Source organism: Branchiostoma floridae, chromosome 19 (assembly GCF_000003815.2).
Source record: "Branchiostoma floridae strain S238N-H82 chromosome 19, Bfl_VNyyK, whole genome shotgun sequence".
Taxonomy (NCBI): Eukaryota; Metazoa; Chordata; class Leptocardii; order Amphioxiformes; family Branchiostomatidae; genus Branchiostoma; species Branchiostoma floridae.
The window spans coordinates 5,348,285-5,366,980 of NC_049997.1; the positions used below are offsets into that span (position 1 = coordinate 5,348,285).

At 40.4% G+C, this 18,696-nt stretch overlaps 1 protein-coding gene and 1 long non-coding RNA gene across 2 annotated transcripts in view; one reads left to right on the plus strand and one right to left on the minus strand.

Annotated features, from left to right (window-relative positions):
* Positions 1-11,054: 11,054 nt before the first annotated feature.
* Positions 11,055-18,696, minus strand: part of LOC118406302 — a 72,959-nt gene continuing 65,317 nt past the window's right edge. Inside the window, exons 18-23 of the mRNA XM_035806235.1 lie at positions 14,918-15,181; positions 14,010-14,370; positions 13,144-13,313; positions 12,539-12,716; positions 11,602-11,752; positions 11,055-11,268 (exon numbers count right to left, since the gene is read on the minus strand). Of these exons, the coding sequence (XP_035662128.1) occupies positions 11,101-11,268; positions 11,602-11,752; positions 12,539-12,716; positions 13,144-13,313; positions 14,010-14,370; positions 14,918-15,181 (1,292 nt within the window). The 3' untranslated portion in view covers positions 11,055-11,100. The remainder of the gene's footprint in view (positions 11,269-11,601; positions 11,753-12,538; positions 12,717-13,143; positions 13,314-14,009; positions 14,371-14,917; positions 15,182-18,696) is intronic.
* On the plus strand, positions 16,124-17,965 carry LOC118406306. Its single transcript, XR_004830021.1, has 2 exons — positions 16,124-16,293; positions 16,903-17,965. It is a non-coding gene; the product is annotated as an uncharacterized LOC118406306 (long non-coding RNA).

Sequence of the window (18,696 nt, forward strand, 5' to 3'; positions counted from 1 at the left end):
CCTGCCACCAGCACTGCGCAGCCAATAATGACCTTCCAGGCACTGCTAGATTTCATCTTGTTCCACAGCTCTACGACATGACCTGAAATTCATGAAAGTACATTAGAATCACAAACAATGTTGCTATTACATCAATATTCTTTACTTGCTACAAATGATTGAGCATAACGGTACTTGTTACAATGGGCATAACGCTACTTGCTACAATGTGCATAACGCTACTTCCTTTAATGAGCATAGCGCTACTTGCTAAAATGAGCATAACAATTCTTGCTACAATGAGCATAACACTACTTTGAGCATGACGCTACTTGCTACAATGAGCATAACACTTCTTGCTACAATGAGCATAACGCTACTTGCTACAATGAACATAACACTACTTGCTACAATGAGCATAACGCTACTTGCTACAATGAGCATAGCTCTACTTGCTACAATGAGCATAACACTTCTTGCTACAATGAGCATAACGCTTCTTGCTACAATGAACATCACACTACTTGCTACAATGAGCATAACGCTACTTGCTACAATGAGCATAGCTCTACTTGCTACACTGAGCATAACACTTCTTGCTACAATGAGCATAACGCTACTTGCTACAATGAGCATAGCACTACTTTCTACAATGAGCATAGCACTACTTTCTACAATGAGCATAGCACTACTTGCTACTAGGGCTGGGTACCGGTACAGAAAATTCAGGTCCAGGTCCGGTTCAGGTCCAGAGGATAAGGTCCAGGTCCGGACCTGAACCTGGACCTGATTCAGTATGTGATAACTTGTGAATGGACGATACTAAAACAATGGTACATTTCGATACAAAGAAATCTGTTTTGTGGAGTATTCGACGTTTTGAATTCCTACAAGGCTAGCTGCCTTTGTATGATTGAATGTAAAACTTGGTAGAAATGACTATAGACTCTAATCTACTTCGCTCTTGTTACTTTCCTCGACCGGTAAGCCCCCAAACGTGTGAATGCCTGATCATATAGTCTGTTCATTTTCCAATAGGTCCAACATCCGGTCCACCGAATTTTTTCAGGTCCGGTTTTTCTGGACCGGTCCAATAAGAAAAACCGGTTTTGTACCGGTACACTGTACCGATACCCAGCCCTACTTGCTACAGTGAGCATAACGCTACTTGCTACAATGAGCATAACGCTACTTGCTACAATGAGCATAACACTAACCACTGGGCACGATAGCCTTGTGGTTAGGGTTATTGGTGTACAATTGACCTTGACCTTTGTCTTCCCAATACCTCAATTTTCATTGGTGTTGCCTAATCCAGAGTTTGTCAAACCCTAGTTTTAGTTATACTTGAGCTGTACCTACCTCGAACTTTGTAGCAAAAGCCAGGTGCATCAGTATCTCCATCTCCGCTGGTTTCTGCTGATGTGTAAGATGTATCGGTGCAGGACTCTTCAGTGTGCTCTGGATATACCACTACATGGTCTCCCATGTCGAAATGGTGCGCAGCACTTTGCGACCCAGATCTCAAGATACTTTCAGCACGGTGTACCGAAAGTGCGAAAAGGAACGAAAAGGAACGAAAAGGAACGAAAAGGAACGAAAAGGAACGAAAAGGAACGAAAAGGAACGAAAAGGAACGAAAAGGAACGAAAAGGAACGAAAAGGAACGAAAAGGAAAGTACCGAAAGAAGCAAATTTAATAAAATCAATGAGAATATAAGGAATCGGTACTGCGGGCGTTAGAAGCCTATGAAACGTGTTTTATTTTACCGAGAATTTGACATTATCAAATTTTTACAGCGCTGTTTCAGGCTGTTGTTTTTGTGTGGCTAAATTATTCTTTGAAGATCTGCGAAATACAAAGAAACGGAACTGAGATAAGAAAGTAAGGACTAAAATTCATTGGGTGGTAGATGAATATCGATTATTATACATTTTCAGGATGAGGCAAGATTGTAACGTTGTTGTTGTATTTGGGTGGCTTTTATTCTCCCTAGAGGGGAGCGCCGCATGCAAATGACCCGCGAAATCCGGTCAGGAAAGATATGCTGCTGCCCCACGAGCATGACAGCTCCTTTTAACAGGGCCAACAACATGGTTTTCTGGAGACTGGAGACATATCTTCTCGCTCGTTCACAACGAAAGAAAAGCTGTAAAAGGAGAGACATATATACATTGTACCAAAGAGATTTCATCAAGTTGTACCATGAGTATTCATCATTTTGGCGGGAAGAAAGGTGCCAACGTGAGGAATTTGTGCAAAGGATATTGGTAAATACAATTTCTGTCAACAATTTTCCGTCATATTCAATACAAATAAATTTCTGCCTCTTGCGACCGACATCAGGCCCTCGCTGATGATAAAAAATCCCAATGCCGGGTTTAGATGTCCTGGTTGCAAAACAAATTTAAGGCGTTGTATTAATATTAATGAAAGTGTGAAAAAAAAGGAAGGAAAAATAATTCCCAACATGCTGGGCTCGAACTTCCGATCGTCGACTTCCCTGGGTTCGAACATGCGACCTATATTTCTCTAAGGTCAAGTTCTTACAAATTGTGCAATACATATACTTGTAACTTTGCTATCATTGCATTTTTTTAACAACTATATCCACATAGCATGGCTTTTTATGATAAAATATGCGCAATCGTTCTCGACATAATCCATTTCTTCTTGTGAAATTTTATAATATAAATGTAATATGGATATTCTAAGGAATGTTATAACCACATTAACACGTACATGAACATAGATATGCATAGATAGGTCTCATCAATATTCATTCCTCCATTGAACCATTGCTATAGGAATTTCGTGGAACAAGCCGCAAAATGCATTTGCCGATCACAGTTTACCTTTTCCTAATATTACCATCGATTTTATTTGAATTTGCTTCATACTTCGTTCCTTTTCGCACTTTCGGTAGCGAAATTGCGAAAAGGAAGGAAAAAGGAACGAAAAGGAAAGTACCGAAAAGTGCGAAAAGGAACGAAAAGGAACGAAAAGGAAAGTACCGAAAGTGCGAAAAGGACCGAAAAGGAACCTTGGCTCCTTTTCGTCCCTTTTCGTTCCTTTTCGTTCCTTTTCGTTCCTTTTCGTTCCTTTTCGTTCCTTTTCGCACTTTCGGTAGACCCTTTCAGCACGGGGATCCACGTCTTTGAGCTTTACTGCTGGCAAGGTTTCCGGGACATGTCTACCATCCGTATCTGTATCATCCTGTTTCTTTGGCCCTGAACTAGAAGCAAAGACACTGTAACCAGCAAGATCCACGTCTTCATACTTCCTGTTGGTTTCTTCATTCCTCCCGTTTACGTCTTCTTTTTCTTTGTCTTCCATGTCAAGATGTCGAGGGTTTCTTGCCGGCAAAGGCGGTGGCTCGTTTCTACCATCTAAATCTCCATCGTAAGGTTTCTTAAACTCAGGACCAAATGCAAAGATACCATAACCGTGCGGATCTACGTCTTCATACTTTCTGTCTGATTCTTCATTCCTTCTGTCAGTTGGTTTCTTCTCTTTGTCTCCCATCTTAAGATGGGAATTCCTTCTGTATTCGTCTTCCTCCTTCTCGCTGACCACCTGTTCTTCCGGCAGGTGCTTTATTTTCCTCCCAGCACTCTGCTCCTAGGTACTAAAACAACAATCGTTACGCTAGAGTGAAAGTTCTAATTTGGCTGATTATAAAAATATTATAATTTATCACAATCAATACCTTTAAAAGCAGTCCCAACTCATTACCTATCCCTTAACAACAACAGATTCGACCCCCAATGACATAATGTACTTGACTTACCCACTGTCAATGACCTAACTGCACCCCTTATAAAATTTTTCATTACTTCCATGAAATGTCATGGAGTTTATATTTTCAGTAGCGTTTGTCTGTCTGTCTGTCTGTCTGTGTACAAGATAACTCAAGAACGGCTGGATGGATTGGTTTCATACTTGGTGTGTTGGTGGGGTGTGATAAAAGTTGGAAGTCATGACAAAGTTTACTTCGTTTGTGCTGTTAGATGTTTCGTGCTCCGCGTGGCGTTACGCTGATGTTGTGTTGGTATGTACTTGGATTATTATATATCTGGCATCAACTTGTCCCCGTAACCTAGATGTAGGTATTGTTTGATGGGCATTTTGTATCGCATTTATTTGTTATGAATTCTGAAACATACTCTCTACCTTGTAAGTTGCCAGTACTATCATAACGCGATAATATAAAAATCATAAAGATTCCCCACACCTGTTGCATGTTACTATAGTGCCCATGTGATAACTATCCACACATATGGTAGAAATAACACGAATATCATTACATACAAGTCATCATCAACAAACATAAAATCTATAAAAAACACTCAATATTTCATGGAGGTATGAGGTCGCAGAAATCTAGTTTTGCTATTATTTCTAAGATTGGTGTTGTTAATTTGCTTAATATTTGTTATTATTATTGTTGATATCAATATTATCATTATTATTATCTTATTACTATTGTCAGTAGTTATTATCATTCTGTTAATCATTGTTTCCATTATTATTCATTGTTATTATCGTTATTACTATTATCATTGTGTACGGGAGGCAATTTGAAGAGTGCTGTTTTCACCTGTTTTGCCGTTCCCACCTTTTCGTTTGTTTTTCTTTGTTTATGGTGAAGTTGAAGAAAATAGATAAATAAAAGATATTGACTGACACATTGCTGACGTTACACGTACATTATAGTCTAGTGTCCAGAGTGATGGGACCACTTAGTTGAACAGAGAACAGGGCAATTCGCTCGAAAGTTCTGTTAAGCCTAATGTTTTGTGTTATCTAACAGTTTGACTTTTCAATTATAAAACTTATCCGATCAAAATTCAGGAATAGATTCTTGCCATCTGCCATTCTAAAAGACTAGATGTAGTACAATCATTCATTATAAATCATACTATAAGATAATATTATAAAAGAATCCCATGTTCACATCTTTAGTGAGTTAAATGTAATATTATTTTGTTCTATTCCCTTAGGGTCATGTAAGTTTAATTGCCTGATTCTCTGATTTAAAAGAAATACGCTAGATTTTTATTTTGAACCTTTATTCACGAAAGGTGGCTTTTCCTTGAGGTCATGGGGGAGGTAAGGGTCAGATGAAATATAAAGAGATACAGATTGCACGGAGTCCTAAACATCTATCAACAGTTATCATTACATACACATGGAACAAAAACATATAGTGGAGAGACAACTCGGGGTTCTTGTCCGTTCGTTTTGGCCATTTCTTGTACTTCAAGATTGAAATACCAATATGCAAACAAGGATATTTGGCGTACATATTGCAACGTGTATAATAAATCATGATTTTATGCTTTCTGTCATAGAAATATAGCAGTAGATTAACTGTAGTAGGACAAGCAACATAGCACACTTTTGTGTAAAAGGAGTACCAAATGTTGCAAAACAGATGTAAATATATCAGGAATGAGACCTAAAACTTGCATCTGCTTGAAGATTAGCAGAGAAGATGATATGTATACCAATCGATCAATCAATCAACGTATTGATTAATGATTCTCCATTAATTAACTGATAGAAGAATACAGACATGTAAACTGGACTAAGTTGATTTTCAAAACATTTGAAAAATCACCAATATAGATCCTTTCTATTAGGGTCTTCACACTGAAACCGAATTAGCAGGAATCAAGTAGATCCAGCCAGAATGAAGTATTTGCAAAATTCGTGCCACATTCGGGTCAGTCAGTGCCACATAATATTCGGGTGGGAAATCTAAATGGACCTTATATCCCCTTCACAATGCATGAGCCAAAAATACCGTCAGAGTGAATTTTTTTTTCTATTCCTGGGAATTCGTAGTGTATTCTAGAAATTCTCACTGCATTCCAGATATTCTTTTGGCCACATTCTGGCAGGATTCGAAGTGGCTTGCCGTTTCGGTTCTCCATCGAATGAGATAATAATGTTTCAGATAATGTTGGAATACCGAAGAATGCGGTCATACTGCAGTTAGAATAGTTAGAATGAACTTAGAATACACATTGAATGCCGTTCGATATTTCTCCACTTCATATGCACATCGAAAGTTTTTAACATGTCAAAAGCTTTCGGGCTAGCCAAAAGAACGGGCACAAATATCTGGAATGCAGTGAGAATTTCTAGAATACACTACGAATTGCCAGGCATAGAAAATAATTTTCATTCTGCCGGCATTCCGGCACATTCTTGCTCTCGTGTGAAGGGGCCTTATGCGATGTGATATCGTATGCGTGATACAGTGCATACAGTACCAAGTCACTCAACCATCGTGAGGGAAATGACAACACAAATTAGGACAACACATACCTTAGTTTGTTGCAGGTGTCTTGAATTTTCTAACGTCGCAGTGTAACTTAACCATGTCGTACGAAAAAACGTCCACGACAAACAAGTGCACACCTACGATTCTGGATTGACGCAAAAACAGCAGACCAATAACAAAACTAAAAGACCGGCCGACGAAAATATTTAAAAGCATACATTTGATTCCAAGCAACATGGTTGTTGTGGGCGGTGACTTCCTCTTCAATATGTATTCACTGTTACACAATCCAACCGAATGGACTCTTACGAATATAGATATGTTTTGACGTACGTTGTAATCTGCGGTAATATTTATCTGTTCAAATTGAGAATGCATTAACCAAGGACTGGTGATGACTCTGCGTTGACTGAGCCCCGTTGTAAAACAACTCGACAGCGTTAAATGAGCTGTTTGAAAATACACAAACAGAGTTGAATGGGCACCAGCTGTTTGAAAATTCAAGAAATAAATAAACATACGTATACACGTCGGCGAAGGCCTCTTCACACGAGAGGCAGAATAAACCGGAATGCCGTCAGACTGAAGATTCTGTGTATATTCCATTCTGGAAATTCTCACAGCATTCTAGAAATTCTCACAGCATTCTAGAAATTCTCACAGCATTCTAGAAATTCTCACAGCATTCTGGAAATTCTCACAGCATTCTAGAAATTCTCACAGCATTCCAGTTATTTGCGCACATTCCTGTGGCCGTCCCGAATTTTGGTCATGTTAAAAACTTTCGAGGTGAATTTGATGTGGAGAGATATCGAACGGAATTCAAAGTGTATTCTTCTTCTTTCGGTTAGGCTGCCAACCTCATCTTTTTGAGGATTCTGCAGCCGTGGCAACATGGAGAGGTTCACTGCGCAGACTGAGGGGGGATTATATTTTGGATTTAAACATAGATAAGGATGGGGATAGCGCCGCCTCCGCTGGGAGGCCGTTCCAGTCTCTAATTGTACGTGGGAAGAAGGCATTTTGCCTGTATTGGGTTCTACTAGTCGGTACCTTGTATGCTGCGGGATGGGTCGATCTCGAACTTCTAGCTTGTGGAGCGGGACTCGTTTTGCAGTTAATAGCCAGTTCCCCTGAGTGGTATTTATAAAAAGTGACCAATCTGGCCCTCCGTCGTCTCTCCTGGAGTGTTGGCCACTCAAGGTCGTGAAGCATTTCGCTGACACTGGAGGACCGTCGATACCTGTTTGACACCCACCGGGCAGCCCTACGCTGGACCGCTTCGAGCTTCGCTATATCCTTTGCTGTATAGGGGTCCCAAACGGGACTAGCAAATTCTAGTAATGGTCGGACTAATGTAACATAAGCAAGGTTTTTTATCTTTTTGGATCCTACCTTTATGTTTCTTCTCAGAAACCCTAGGGTTCTGCTGGCCTTGTTGGTGATGTTTGCGATGTGCGTACACCAAGTGAGATTGTAGGTAATTGTCACTCCTAGATACTTGGCTTCCTTGGTTGAGACAAGAGTGTGACCATGAAGTTTGTAGTTCATTGTTTGGGGGACCCTCTTCCTTGTGATATGGAGTGCTTGGCACTTGTCTGGATGGAAACTCATCATCCAGGTTTGCTTAGTATTCTTACTACAGTATGACCGCATTCTAAGGCATCCCAACATTCTGATCCCATTCGATGGTGAACCGGAGGTCTCCAAGAGTGGGCACAAATATCTGGAATGCAATGTGAATTTCTAGAATGCACTACGAATATTCAGGAATATACAGGAATGCACTACGAATACCCAGACATTTTTATCGCATGGCTCATTCCGCTTCTCACTTGAAGGGTCCATTTGGAATTTCCAACCGAACGTGGCACAAATTTTGCAAAATCTTCATTTCGGCTGGTTATCATTGATTCCTGCTGATTCAGTTTCACTGTGAAGTCCCTATTAAGGCTACACTCCAGGTGATAAAGATATACAAACGTTACTCAAGCAATTGGGTAGATTTGGCTACCTGTCAGACGTTAAATAAAGCAGCGGTTATCTTTACTCCGTGATATAGATCATTAAATCTTCAAATATCATGGAAACATGGGTGGATTTATTCAGAAAATGGTAATCGCAACTCTGTGATTTGTATGAAATGGACTCTGTAGACACAAAATGTAGATTCAGTAATTCTACTATTGCTACTATCCGAAGCTGTCCAAATCAATTCATTTTCAATACCGTAGAAAATACGAAAAATTCGAAATTATTCAGTCTTTACTCCTCACACAAGCCTTGAAAACATTCGGTGTTCCTAGAACTATATGCTGTCTCGCACCAAAAATTCCAAATAAGGCGCTTGTACATAGCTACAAAGACGAAGAAGTATGACGGAGACTAATTACGAAAGACGTGGACAGACATGCATCGTTTATTCAAAATGCAACCTTCAGATGTAGACGTGTTCATGTAAAACTGGAATATTTTCTCTGCATACCAAAACTTTAATCTGCACTGAAAAAGCAGGGTTTTGATCAATGAAGGCCTAAAACTGCTAACTACTGGATAGGGATAAGTAGAAAATTAATAGAAAGGAAATGATGTATGGAATTTAATGAAGCAACATATTGAATGGGCTCCAATAGCAATACAGCGGTTATTTTACTATGGTAGTCACGCCTCAGTTTTCATATAGAGATAGCCAATAGTTCATTTCGCATGAAGAACATTCTAGAAGCTCCACATTTAGCCGTTTCAAGTTCATGTCCTGTTTTAGGGCGGTTCTTACAATATTTCAAACAGAAAAAATGTAGGCGCTTAAAACACAACATGTTACTTCACCTTTTATAGTATGTTGACTTCATTTTGTTGTCATATACATACATATCTGGTAGTAATGTCTTCTTTTACCTTCGCCATCGTAGCTACATATTACGGGATACATGTAATACACATATTGGTGTCGTGGTAGGCTTTAGGTGCACTCTCACTGCTCTTGCGTCAAGCTTGCGTCACTGTGGGGTTCGTTCACTGCGTCACTTTTATTATTTTCTCAGATTCTTTATAATTTAGATATTGCGTAATACGTAAAAGTATGACTTAGAAGACGACAAAATATACAAAAAGTATGAAAATTCGATCTTTATCTCTGAAATTCGTTGAGCATCTTTCTGAGCGCGCGTGTGCGTGTTTGTGTGTGTGTGTGTGTCTGCGCGTCTGTGCGTGTGTTTGTGTGTGTGTGTGTAGTTCTGTATTTTCGTGTGCAGCTCACGTATGCAAGACAAATAAGTATGCTACAAAAAATGAAATTTACTAGCATCAACCTTTATGTAACTATCACGCCATCTCAATATCACAATACTAGTATTCAAGAGCTTTTTGCAACTAGAACACTTCAGAGAAATCATTTTTGTTCATTGTTGCGAATTTCTCACTTTTCCTTAGTGATATTATATGTAGTACATACAAACCTCAACACAGCAACAACAGTTTTGTATGAGGGGGAGGAAACCTGGAGATTTGAAGTTATGGTTCAAACAATCACATCAGCTTTGCATTTATCAATCTATTAATACGTTTATTTATTTGATAGAAAGCTGCTACAGGCACAATGCGATTTAGAGACTCTGTAAATTTTTTAAGTCACACTTTTTCTCTAGAAAAAATAAAGTAGCGTTTACAAACATCATCTCTGGACCTCAGAATGCAACTACTTACAGTTTTAAGATATAAAGATTAAGTTCAACAAATTCTCTTGGTAGGCCTTATTTTGCCTCCAGTGCCCAACAAGAATCCAACTGTAATACGTTATCACCGAAATATGCGAAACATAAGTTATGCGATCAATAAGTCCACAGCCGCACCAAAAAAGAAGGTTCACAATTGAAATTTCGGGACACAGTTATATAGTATGCAGTATTCTAAACAATATCCACCAAATTAAAATAATTGTGGTGGTCATTACTTTTCTGTGGACATCCTTTTGAAAGTCACTAGATGATAGACAAGGCTGAACTGTGATCAGAGCTCTGTGGGTAGTGCACATCATGCCATGAGATGTAAGAAAACATTGTGAACATGTTTGATGAAAATTCACTTCGTATTTCAAGAAAGAAGTGGGTGTCTGACTTTCAGAAGAGCTAGTTGACTTACACACCTCAGGTCGCAGCTCAATTTTTTTCACATTTTCTTCTCTCTTTCCTAACGTTACTGGGTGTCACCAGTACGGTAAAGAGCATGATGATTTGAATTTCGGTAGACGTTATGATTATTAGTTATGATTATTGCAAAAAGCTACTGCTACCTTGAGTTGTATATATCATTTCGGGGTCAGATCGAGGAGTTACTGATCTCCCTGATCAAGATGTGCGAACACACTCTTGTAGCTTTCATCATTATAAACATGAAGTACATAATTTCACTGCAGTGGTAGGTACCAAAGGGCTGTATCGTTTCTTAGAAAATACACGGGACAATAAAACGTTATGACGTCATTCCTATGGTCCAAAAATGTTATTAGAATTCTTTTATGCCAAGCCATCAATATTTGTAATCGTCATTACTTCATTCTTTCTTTCTTAAACCATTACTGAGAAAATGAAGGAGCACTCTCACTGTACTTGCGTCAAGCTTGCGTCATTGTGGGCTTCGTTCACTGCGTCACTGTATTGTTATTTTTTCCGATTTTTTATAATCAAGATATTACGTAAGACGTAAAAGTATACAAAAGTAAGAAATTTCGTTCTTTATCTCTGAAATTCGTTGAGTATATTTTGAACCCCGCAGTGACGAAAGTGCACCTTTAAGCACGGGATATTTAACGGTCAGATGTCAGGTATGACTAGATGTCGATGCTCATGGCAACGTTCTCAGGATCCAGGTATGTGTAGGGCACTTTCCCTTCTGTCTTCAGCTGGTCGTTACGAGACTTGATGTCCTTGGAGAGATCCACAAGCTGCTTGTTGAACTTGTCATGGACGTCTGGATACACATCCTTCATGGCATCGACCTTGAAAGATATAATTTGTAATCTTTATCTACGTACAATGTCTTATTAGTCAGAGTGCCAGACCCTCGGTGCCATTTCAATGGTATCTCTCGTGTGGCGTGTAACTCAGGGGGATAGTGTAAAATTTCGTTTGGGGCATGTTGGCCCTAGAGCCGAAGAGTTGGCCTATGTAGGCCCTGGAAACAGTCTGGCATCCAGGCTAACAACTTCTATAAATGAACAAAGAAAAATGCAAGTAATTACAGCAGATTGTGCACGTGCTTGGGCACCCCTGAATACAGCTATTATGAAATATGATGAGAAATGATGTTGATCTTATGACTACAACCTTACCCCAGTTATAGCAGTCTGTGACGGCATGGACAACATGTACGACAGGAGGACTTGAAGAGCGGTGTTCCTTACATTCGGCAGGGCCTCGATGACAGCTGACTCCAGCATGTCGTTCGGCCCGTCAGGCATGGGAGCCGACAGCTGAGCCGGCCTGGAAGAAGGGTGTTTGACACATGAATAAGAAAATTATCAGAATTCTAAATATCATGGAAATACCTTATGCTCCTTGGAAGATTTTGACAAAAACCTCTATGTCATTCCAGAGCAAGCTGCTAGGGGCTCCAAACATGTATCACTTGTTCTTTGCATCACAAGCTATCTGCCAAAAGAAAATCAAGACCACAGCATGTCAAGGTCAACGATACAATTCTATATTCATTTCAATCTGAGGAGGGCAAAAGTTATTTTATAAAACGGATAACGTAGCAGGTTTGGTCCTTCTCATCGACACAAAAACTAATCTAGACAAATCTTTCGACCCTGGAGACAGTCATTTCGCTATTTAAACAAGCTAAATACCATAGTACAATGCTAAACTTTCTTCCAACACAAACGTATACACAGATCAAATTTTCAACGACCACTTTCGCCTCTTCAGGATCAATACTGATGACCAATCACTTCAGAACGTAAAGTCGTGAGAGTTACAGACACGTGATCTTATTAACACGTGATCTTGCGGATACGTGTCGTCAGCAATTGGTCAAACGTGCCAGGAAGTTTATAACGCCCACCGTCTCTGTTCAGTGATGGCTGGCGTGCCCTGGTGTATATGGTCCCCTTTATACCTCTTACAAAGTAGTCCTGAAGTCATAGGTATTGATCCTGAAGAAGGCAACAGTGCTCGTTGAAAATTTGACCAGTGTGTTGGAAGAATGTTTAACAATGTACCATGATTACTACCAACACAGATGAACTTCCATGATAAGCTGAATACCTGTTGGGTATGAAGGAGTAGTAGTCATACTGCGGGAAGTTGATGGCGGAGTGCTGCGCGCTCACATTGAAGATGATGTTGGTCAGGCAGTCGATGAGCAGCTTCTTGTTCGAAATCTCGCGAGGAAATCCGTGAAGCTGTCCGGGACCTTCTATCATCTTGCAAAACGCCTGTAACGCTGTGGTTGGTAGAGAAAAAAACGTTATGATGTCTAGCGTGTACATGGGAATGGAAGACAGGCAGAAAACACACAGATTAGCAAACACTATACACGAGTGTATGGTCGAAAACTTGTTTTATTCTATTTTTGGAAACGAACGAAAATTGATGCGCGCGCGGATGTCATCCATATAATGAAGTCAACATTGCCTTATTAAAACATTCGTCAAAAATGTAACTTGAAAGTTCATCTGTTTTGGTAGAAGTCATTCTTGAAATAGTAATTCCCAACATAAAAATTGCACTTACCCAAATTCCTTCATTCCTTGACAAAGACTGATGCTGTACAGTCGAAAAGTTGGGTGAGTCCAATTTTTGTGTTGGAAATTACAGTTCAACTATTTCAAAAAAGAGTAAAAAAAATGTACTTTGCACAAAATTTATACCTTTGTCGGCCGCCACTGCTGGGTCACTTGCGTATGCCCCGTTGACCATCCCCGTCACATACGTCTTGTAGATGTTCCACAGTTTGAAGCCGTCATCGCGGTAAAGGTAGTTCTTCAAGCCGTCAGAACCAGCTTCGTCAAAACCGCGACGTTTCAGCTCCTCGGGGAATCTGAGGAAAAGATTAATATGAATGAAGACCTTTATTGCACATTTTTGCCACACCGGGCTAAGTACAGGTCACAACAAGACATGTTGAAAAGATACAGTTAACAGATACAAAATGAGACTATTGCTGGATAAATTCCACTTCTCCTCGCTTTTCTGTTATAGTGGAGATAAAAGAGCAGATTAATTCAGCCGTAGCAAAATGAATGTTGTGCTTCTGGTTGCGGTCCTGAAAAAAAGTAAGTAGGAATTCTATTGGTTTTTTTTAATATCTGTATATATTAATTATCATTTTCAAATTCTTGTTACAAAAACGTCCCTGCAGTTCCTGGGTAAGCCACTAAGAAGCCCAAACCTACACCAGTTCCTTCCTACATCATAAGCTATCTGCCACCAAAAATGTAGATCATAGCATGTCCTGGTCAAAAGATAAAAAGCAGAAGTTCTGTTGCAGTCTTCTTCTTCTTTCGTGTCATCACATCTGTTGCAGTACCAAAGTAACACAAGTTGACCTTGCCATTCGTCTTCCCAGCACTTGCCCACATATCAAATGTTGTTACAACCCTTTCATTGTTTCAAAAGTTATGCTGACAACAAATATCCGGAAGAAGAAACAGACACACACACACAAATGCACACACACACACACACAGACAGACATACCAAAAACATTTTTCATGGAGGTAAAAAAATAACTTACGCCATGTCCATGAAGTTGTACTTGCGCCACTCATTGATGAACATTTTGAGCCCTCCCACGGTGGAAGTAGCGAACATCGGGTCGGTGATTGGGAAGATCCTGGAGACCAGGGAGTGGCGGGCCAGGTAGTTGATGCCGATGGTGTCCTTGAAGTGTGGCAGCAGCAGGCGGTAGATGGGGTGGTCTGGTGGCAGGTGGGTGTGGAGGGACACTGCGATCGGCTCCATAGCGAGGTGAGTGTAGCCCAGGTGGTACAGGAACTGGTGCACGTTGTTGTCAGCCGACACCACGTGCATCTTGGCGAACATGTACTTGTTGGGGTGTGTCTTGGCCGTCTCCGGCGAGTACACCTCATTCTTACCTACAGATGAATTCCATAAGATTTACATGTTTAGGATTCTGAAATTAATATTTTAAAAAATATAAAATATTCCCGTGCCATGCACAGAATTGTGCCTTAGCGACCTTGATAAAAGTGTTTTCTCATTACAATTGGGGCACCGGTGTGGCACTGCGGGGTTCTGAAGATTACTCGAAAATCAGAGATAAAGAACGAATTTTTCTTAAGTTTTGTATAATGTTGTTGTCTTCTGAGTCATACTTTTACCACTCACCCCACCGGTCCCATAGCCTCATCGGCCGCAGGGGCAGCAATGCCATCAACATAAATGTTTCACCTTCGTCTCTCTTTAGCCAAGGTTGCCATACTTTTACGTATAACGCAATATCCGAATTATGAAAAATCGGCGAAAATAACAGAACAGTACCGCAGTTAACGAGCCCCACAGTGACGCACCGGTGCCCCAAGTGCAGTGAGATACCACCTTAAATGAAGCAAGAGCAAAAGAACTTGGGGAAAAGTCATCTACCCAGAACATAAATGTGTAAACGTCTAAACTGTACCGTACCCTTGTTTCTTGTGAGTTGGATACCCAGCATGTTAAGACGAGCCTTTCCATCTGGGAGTTGTTCATTGAACATGAGCAGAATGGGCGCGTAAAAGAATTTGCCCGGAGTAGCAGGAACGCCGAGCATGGGTGCGTAGTCCACGATGAAGAGCCTGTTCTCTTCCATGAGCTGCAGCGTGGTCTTGCCTTGTCCTTTCAGGCCAAGCATCTCTGCTGGAATCCGGCTCTGGTCCTTACACAGAGTCACCAGCATGGGGTTGATGCCTGGTAAATACAAGTCATATGCAATCTGTAAAAACTATATATCCTTCTAAGCAAATTTTGGTATTTAGGCTGCGTATACTTAACAATGGGAATCATGGCAGAAAGAGGCTGTTAAGAATCGCTTACTCGAGTTTTAGAACATGAAAAACTCACACTGGCATGGTTGTCCGGTCGCTAAAGAGTAATAATTTGAGGACTAACAAAGCAAAATATTTACGGCAGAAAACGTGGATCATAACATATGGGGTGACCTTTTGACCCCTTTCGCTGCCTGTACAGAACTTCAAAACACCTAACTTCGAGAGCCTACGGCAACCAAGAATAAATAAATAAACCACAAACATTGCTAAAGATCTGGGGTTTTTTTTCAACACAACATAGAGGTAGAAACCCATACCTGTAATATGCACCTCTAAAATCCAAACATATCCCAAGAAAACATTTCTACAGGCACTTTTTCAAAGGGTACCTAATCATTTTGTATGGATTAAACGTAGGTTATCTGCGCGTGTCCGGAAATACCGAAATTTGTCCCAAATAGCCCTTATAGAGCAAGTTTGACGGATTTTTATAGTGTTGAAAACATCAAGTAATACTATAATAAGGTGGCATAAAACCTGCTGATCGTTTAGAAAATATCGTCAATAGCATGGCAACGTAATTTATGTTTAGAAGATGAGACAAGTGCGGTTGAAATGACACCAGTACATTTGTAACGGTGTGATACCATACTTTGGGTGCGCACCCACCGCACTTGTGCCAAGCCTGTGTCACTGCGGGGTTCGTTCACTGCGTCACTGTTTTGTAAAAGTATGACTTAGAAGCCGAAAAAATACACAAAAAGAAAGAAGATTCGTTCTTGATCTCTGAAATAAGCCTATTTGCATTTACCAGTACGCATGCGCGGAATTTCCATAGCAACGAAAAAAGTGAGATAAACAAGTCGCGTTCGACAGGGCAGCGTTTGTCCAGGTTCAATGTTCAAGTGTCGAGATTTTTAGCCTCTACACGGCGTTAACGGCAGCTACCCGCCTGGATCTGATGTTCCAACGATGTCCTAAACCTTGTGTACCTGAAACATCGTGTTCAGTTTCGCTTCAGAGGAATTTACGGTACGTTTTTTGACGGTATCCAAGCAAGTGTTACCACAGTTAGTGATAACGCATGCATCCCTCCCCCATGCACGATGCCATCTATCTTTGCCGCTTACTTCTAGAATGTTTGTCCATTCTCACTACAGCCAGGTTTTTGTCTGTAAAGGTTACCAGTGTGACATAATTAGGAAATTTTAACCTACGTATGTTATAAACCGTAAAAATGTTAGCTAAAATGCACGACCTTGTGTCTTCACAATAATGAAAGCCGATATCGTCACTGTCTCGTGATCTCTCGTGTCCGGACATGACCCCGCTTGCACTGACTGAGGAGCTTTCGTACTGTGACCAACACTTCGATTAGAAAGATAAAAAAATGTTAAGAACCAACAGCGAGTACACTAATAATCGCAGTAAATGGCTTGGATGTCCGTATTAGTATTAAACTGGTGCTTTAGGTTGAAAAATTGTACTAATAAATGTGCAAGCAAGGTCGCTGCAAGTTATGCAAACGTGACGGTGGGGAGGGGTGCATGTAGAATGTGCATTGAAGTGCATTGCGCTTTAAAGCTGTATTTTTTGTTTAAGTGTTGATATTTGCTTTAATGTTTCTTCCTTTTTTTTAAGGTGCCGGAGTTCAACATGAGGCTGTGTGCAGTGGTCGGCTGCGGTAATGGAACATATCAACCAAGGCGGTTTCAACCTTCTTGTATCAACTTTAAAAAAAGGAAGTCAGGGACATGTCCAAATAAAAACATGGAACAAAAAAGGATTTTGGTGATGCAACTGTCCCCAACCTTTCCAGCTATGCATTTCCCACTGACAAGAAAGACCCATGGTCGGACAAAACTGTTCTTGCTCACAGATTGCCAACACTTGGGTTCGCTTCCTGTCTGTTACACTACAACCACTGATAGTATGGCCAAGTAGAGCTGCAATTTCAAAGACCTTGCCACCACAGTTCAAGAAACAATGTAGTAGAATAAGATGCATAATTGATTGTACAGAAATATTTATTGAGAGACCTAGATCTTTAGACTTACAAGCCTCCACATGGTATGACTATAAAAACACAATACTTTAAAGCTGCTTGTAGGGATCACACCAAATGGGCACATCTCCTTTCTTTCAAAGACGTATGGCGGAAGAGCCTCTGATGTGTTCATTACCTGGGACTGTGGCTTTTTAGATTTGGTTGATCCAAATGACGTTATAAAAATAATGGCAGATAGGGGATTTCCAATCCAGGAGGACCTGATGCTGCTGAATGCAACACTAGAAATACCACCAGCAGCATAGGGGAGGCGACACATGACAAGAGACAAAGTAAAGAAAACAAAAACTGTTGCAAACTTGAGGATCCGCGTAGAGCGTGCTAACAATCGACTGAAGGACTTCAAAATCCTGGAGGGTACATTTCCCATAACACCCATGTCAGCAGTAGATGACATTATCAAGGTCTGTGCTGCATTGGTTCGGAACCTGCAGCCAGACTTGGTCAAATAAACAGTTGGCATACAAGCCATTCAAGTTGGCAGAGATAAACTGTATTGAATTGCTGGCAGCTGAGTGCCAGTGACTTTTTCAATGATCCTTTACTGATTATGTTGTGATAGCAGGAAACTGTGACCGATGATAATAATGACAATGTAATGAAGATGTAATAGATAAAAGTGGATCCTTTCTGTAACATGTCCTCAAATGTATTCTCAAACATTTTTCATACATTAAGTTGTGAGTTCTGTACATTTATGCTGCCATACTGGTGGCGATGTAGGAACATATTTTTTGGAATAAAATCAACGGGATCTTACTTTTGCCTTTGTTCATGAAGTGGCTTGTGTAATGGGAAATGATTTATCGAACAGACAAACTAACAAACTAGCAGTAGGAGCTCACAATAATTATGTTTTCCCGATATGGATAAAATTGCTCTTGCTGGTGTCTTCTTTTCATTTCTTTTTCTACTGTCAGGAACCAATCAGAGCTTATAACTGCCATGAACCAATCAATTTTAGAACTGCATTAGCAAATTAGCAGTATAACTATGAAGAACCGTCCTGTGTCTTAGCTCTTCATGTGTATAAACTTCCGCCTCCTCATCCATTACGGCCGGAACGAAAATGAAAAAAAAACAACCTCCACTTACTTCATATACTGTCAGTAAAACACACGTCTTACACCAGACTTCAAAAACTTAAAAGTATCTTTATTCTTAACTGACAGTTCTAGAATCTTCTTTAGAACAGGTGTACGTTCGTACCTGTCAGGTGGGAACACCTGCGGCGCCGCACGGCGCGGCGCGGAGCGCCATCTCCTTAAACAAACGCTGACACTACACACGCGTGACGCAACACTGGGTTGGGAAGTTATCTCCCAAAATGGCGGATTTTACCCGTCATGCATTTCGCGCCGGTAATT